Genomic DNA, 5,205 nt, shown 5'->3' with positions numbered 1-5,205 from the left:
CTTATGATGTTTTTGAAAAATGGAGAATTGATGCTGTGGGACCATTGCCTATTACCAGCCGAGGGAAGTGCTACATCTTGACTGCAGTTGATTACCTTTCTAGATGGGCAGAAGCAAAGGCAGTGAAACAAATTACTGTCAAGGAGGTGGCAAAGTTTGTATATCAAGATATCTGCTGTAAGTTTGGTGTGCCATTGGAATTGCTTTCTGATCAGGGTCCTAGTTTCAGAGCAGAGCTTATGGACTATTTGTGTACAAAAATGAAGATCAGTCGTCGCAGCTTTACCACACCTTACTATCCACAGTGTAATGGCCTAAATGAGCATTTCAATGGTGAATTGATCAAGATTTTATCTAAGGTGACAGAACAACAAGGCAAGAATTGGGATCTGGAGTTGCCTGCTGCCTTATGGGCCTACAGGACAGCAATTAAGACTGGTACGGGTTTCACTCCATTTCATCTTGTTTATGGGAAGGAAGCCTTATTGCCTATTGAGGTGGAGATACCAGCTGTTAAAATATTGGAAAAGCTTTTGGAAGAACCTAAAGATGCCCTTAAAGAGCGGCTGTTATATTTACAAGAAGCACATCTGAATAGGGGTGATGCTTTGAAGCATTATGAAGATATGCAGGCAAGGATGTTTGAGAAGTTCAACAAGAAGATTAAAAGCAAAGGAATTATGAAGGATGATTTGGTATTACGTTATAATAGCAGGCTGGATAATGTCTTTCATAAGAAGTTCCAAATTAAGTGGGAAGGACCTTTCTTGGTGATGCAAGGATTTGCAAATGGTACCTATCAATTGGCAGACTTAGATGGGACTTTACATGCTTCCAGGGTAAATGGATACAGGCTGAAGAAGTATTATGCACGCTTGATGATGATTGTGCAGGATGCAGTGTCTGAAGATGTGATTCCAGATGAAGGGCAGTTTCTGGATATGGATTTAAGTCTTGAAATGCTTTTTATTGCTGATCATGAATGATTCAGCAGGCTGGGGGTTGGGCAAAATATGTCAGGCGTTTTTCTGTAAAGGTGTTTTGAGTCCGTGTACATATGGGATGCATGGTGTGCAATAAAACTTTGCCCTGAATGTCCTGGCAAGTGTACAGGCCGAGTGGTTTTGTTGTGAGCTGGTTTATGCACGTGTTTTTTTGGGAGCGGATGCTGGAGATCTGGAGTTTTTATGGCAACAGTGTGATGTGCGGGTGGTTACTAAAAAGAGGGCACCGACTAGAAATGTCGTGTTTGGTATGATGATGCTGATGATGATGAGCGGTGGGCAGCTCTCATATGGTTTTGGAAAGTTGTGGATCGTCGCGCGAGAGGAGGAGCCTTGTTATTGCTAGTGTGGCCATCATTTTAGAGCTTTAAAAAAAATAATAATAAATATGCAATACACATGGCCAATGGTTTTAATGGCCACGTGGAGTTTTAAGGGGCCACCAGCTTGATATCTAGAAGGAAAGCGACGGCATGAAGGGTGTGTGGAAGGTGGCAACCGACAAAAAGAAGGGGAGCCTGGCAGAGAAGCTGAGGGTGTGACGCTGCAGAGAAGAAGAAGGCCACCGACGTGGGTGATAGCGAAAGGGCTGCAGGCCTCTAGGTGATTGTGGAGAACTTAACGCTGAAGCGTTGCAGCAGACAGAAGTAGAGAAGTGGAGTGGCTGGCAGAGGCGCTGAGGAGATCACTTGCTGAGAGTCGCCTTGTGAAGTGGAGCTGCCTAGACAGTGGAGGTCGCTGGACAGCGGGAAGCGAGTTGAGAGGCACAGGCCTTGTAAGAGAGCCACTTGTGAGAGGAAGGCGACGGCTGGGGGGATTTGCCAGTCCACGCAAAGTCTGGAGTGCAGAGGAGAGCTGGTCGCAAGGAGCGTGTGTCGTCTGGCGGGTGATTGCACAGACGCCCTCCCTCTAGCGCTGCGAAGACACAAGAGGAGATAGCCAACTTGTGTGTTGTGAGGCATGGCAAGAGAGAGGCAGAGCCGGCGGTCGCTGTTGGGCTAGCTGCAGCAGCAGCAGTAGGCGCTTGGAGCCGAGTGTGTAGGTGGTCGCTGTGTAGGTGACCTAAGGAGAGCTGCTGGTTGGCACAGGAGGGTTGGCGCTGAGGCTGCTGTGCAGACAAAAACAAGAGACACAGCCGTATGGTGTGAAGGGCTAATCACACGGTTGGTGATATAGAGGGCTGATTCTGCAGAGACACCGGGGAAACTGTCCAGAGTAGTGTGAAAGGAAGCTGAGGCTGGTGAGTTTGAGGCTGCTGGTGGTCGAGCTGCTCTGCAGGCGTGGAAAGCAGAGGCCAGGGTTCATGTTGGTAACCAGAGAAACTGCTGGCTTTTCTACTGGAGGCAGCTACCTTATTTCGAGACTTCTGGTATGAAACCAAGAGAAGCTGTGGGTAGTGTGTGTGTGTGAGTTGTTTGCTGTGAGTATGTGATAAAAGGAGAGTGTGAGGAAGAGTGGGTTGAAGTTTGTCAATTAATAAAATCTATGGTGATGGATCACCCCTTGTAAATGGACAAAGAGGGTTTGTGTGATATGTGAGTGGCTTAGCCTTGCTGACAGATAAAAGGCTTTTATAATGAAATATCTGAGCTGTTGAAACTGCCTTTCTTTGGGTATCTCTGGGTGGTGGAGAGAGAGAGAGAGATTTTTTCTTTCCAGCTAGAGAAGCAAGTGGTGCCCCTTGTGCTTGTAAGTGTTCTGAAGGTGGTGAGTCGGCGAGCTATAGTGGCCTTCTTGTGTTCTTGAGCTGCCTCACACCATACAATAGTGAAACTTTAGAAACTTTAACATGAACATCTAAGATCATAGGAGCTAGGACTATATGAAGTAGCATCACGCTAAAGGCGTCTCTTATCATTAAGTAGCATCACGCTAAAGTCTTCTCTGCACATTTCACCGTTGAATTGACCCTAACGCTCATTCTTTCTTGGTATGCTCGGGGCCTTCATCCCCTCCCTCGAGGTCCCCGGTCCAACGGCCCATCTTATAAGCCACCCGGCGGAGGAAGAGAAGTCCGTTTTCTCGCGCCTGGGGCTCGACATGCAGAGCGTTGTGGATGGACCCCTCGATCTCGGCGTAGTATCCCGCGGCATTCCTGTACATCTCGAACACCATGCCCAGTTGGAGGTCATGCGAGATGCTCCCAGCAAAGGCCGCCAGCACGCTGCACAGCGCTGAGAGCATGCCGCAACCACTGAGCAGGCCTAAGCTGCTAAAGCCGTTGAGAACCGCGGCGGATGCGGCCAAGAGCGGGGCTGCGATAGCCAGGCACTTGTTGACCTTGATCACGTTCTCCGCCCATGTAGTGTAGGTGTTGATATCTGAAACGCGGAGCAGCGCGGCAAGTTGCTGAAGATCGTTGGAGATGCGCTCGTCCCAGCCGTTGACGGTAATTTGTGCGTCGATCATTGGTTCGAGCAACGGAGGCAACTCGGCGGGTGCTATAAACAACGCTGGAACGGCTACTTTAAAGGGGAACTTTTTCAAGCCTCCTGGGGTGAGGGGCATGGGGTAGGCCTTGTCGAGAGCCTGAAGCCTGCGCTGCGAATCTCGCAGCAGGGAAGGGGTGTGATGCCTGAGGTGAGGGGACACCTGCAACGCATAGTCGACGTCGCTAGCCAGCTTGCGAAAGAGGCGGGCTGCGCTACGCTGCTCCTCTGCTAGCTGGGAGGGTTGAAACTGGTTGATCACCGCCATCATTGCCGCACATCCAGCGTTGAGCAGCAACGCCGGCAAGCTGAGGCTCAGGCTGTGCGCCTGCCCGTCGAGGCTCGCAATAACGCAGGCTGTCATGGTGGCCATGGTGAGCGTGCCTTGAAAGAGTTTATTCCAGTTGTCCCTCTGCTGCGCGAGATTGGCGTGCATCCGGGCTCGATCAGCGGCGACATTCGCCAGTAGGTGCAGCTCCGCCACGACGAGTGATAAGCTGGCCTCATAGTCGGTCTCCTCGGTTAGTACTAAATGCGCCGATTCATAAAAGTCCAAGGACGTCGCGTGTAGCACGGAGCCGGACATGCTGGTTGCAGCATGTTGATCAGTATCGATGGCGCTGCGAGACAACGTGGCGGCAGCAGGTTTACTGTGGCGATATCGACTACAGCTGTAGCGACATGCTGTACCGAAATGTCTAATATGAACACCGACGTAATTTTTCCTCACGGACGTATCGGAATGCAGGTGCTCTTGACGGAAGGCGCTGGAACCACTACTGCCAATATAGGTCAAGGCCATGTAACGAGTTAATAGGACCAGAAGCAAAATATAGCTGCTCGGTATTTCTCTGTGATTTGCGCGATGTTCTTATCTTTTTGGTGTGATGGACTGGCTTTTCGGCTTCAGAGATCTCTCGGCCTTTTTTATATATTGCAGTAGGTTTTTGAGCGGGTCTCGGCTCTCGAGAGACCCAGCGTACATAACACGGTTTCACCTTTGAAAAGAGATTTGACCCTAACACGGTTTCGTTCCGATTGAAAAGTATTGTGCTGAGTAGACAAGACGAACTCTCTTTTGAAAGTCTCCATGGACTTGGCCTATGGTAAGTGGGCCCCCACAAGATTTCTAGGAAACACCATTCGAAGTTGGTATCCGCTGCACAAATCCAGTCTCCAAGACTGAATTGTAGTACTCTTATGAGGAGCTTGTACATCAGGTATAGTGGATAAGACCTTGGGGGGCTCTATGGACAATTGTAATTAGACAATGCAGAAAAAAAGTAAACCGTGGTGGGGCCTTAGGAGGTTAGGGAAGAAAGCCATAGACACAGAGCATAGAGACTCGTACCAAGCACGAATTAATTGATATTATTAGGGTGTTTACAGACTAATAGCTTGCCCACGAAAAAGGTTGAGAGCTATGGTAGGCACCTTTTTGAAAAACAAGAGCAAGCATGTTGTTCCACGGAAACACTCAGAAGTGATGGTGCTGTCCACCCATGTGCTCTCAAGTAGAGCAGCTTAGATGGTGATCTAGACAGACTCTGGATGGAGTATGTACAAGGTGTATAAGGGGGTGGATACTCACAAGCATTGGATACCTTAGCTCATGTAAACCACGTCCATATATAGTACTGTAGGCAGTGTGGTAGATGCATATACAATGAGGACGATTACATTGCGTAGACACGGTCACCGCCCATGCATCAAGAATGCGGCCCACCGACCACTGCCCACCACTAATGATGGACCTAGTATCCGAGAGAATA

At 49.1% G+C, this 5,205-nt stretch overlaps 1 protein-coding gene across 1 annotated transcript; it reads right to left on the bottom strand.

Annotated features, from left to right (window-relative positions):
- Window positions 1-2,617: 2,617 nt before the first annotated feature.
- LOC147635803 (putative F-box protein At4g22030) lies at window positions 2,618-4,309 on the bottom strand. The gene has a single exon (XM_086802247.1). The coding sequence runs from the start codon at window positions 4,233-4,235 to the stop codon at window positions 2,922-2,924; it is 1,314 nt and encodes a 437-aa protein (XP_086658373.1). The 5' UTR covers window positions 4,236-4,309; the 3' UTR covers window positions 2,618-2,921.
- Between the last annotated feature and the right edge of the window lie 896 nt (window positions 4,310-5,205).

Source organism: Cibotium barometz, chromosome 9 (genome assembly GCF_041138505.1).
Source record: "Cibotium barometz isolate CiBa-2024 chromosome 9, ASM4113850v1, whole genome shotgun sequence".
In the NCBI taxonomy this organism is placed as follows: Eukaryota; Viridiplantae; Streptophyta; class Polypodiopsida; order Cyatheales; family Cibotiaceae; genus Cibotium; species Cibotium barometz.
Note: the sequence above shows the minus strand (reverse complement) of the source record. Positions and strands in the feature narration are given on the sequence as shown.

What these genes read in the sequence shown, in the direction of transcription:
- LOC147635803 (XM_086802247.1), bottom strand. Translation starts at nt 4,235, where the DNA reads ATGGCCTTGACCTATATTGGCAGTAGTGGTTCCAGCGCCTTCCGTCAA.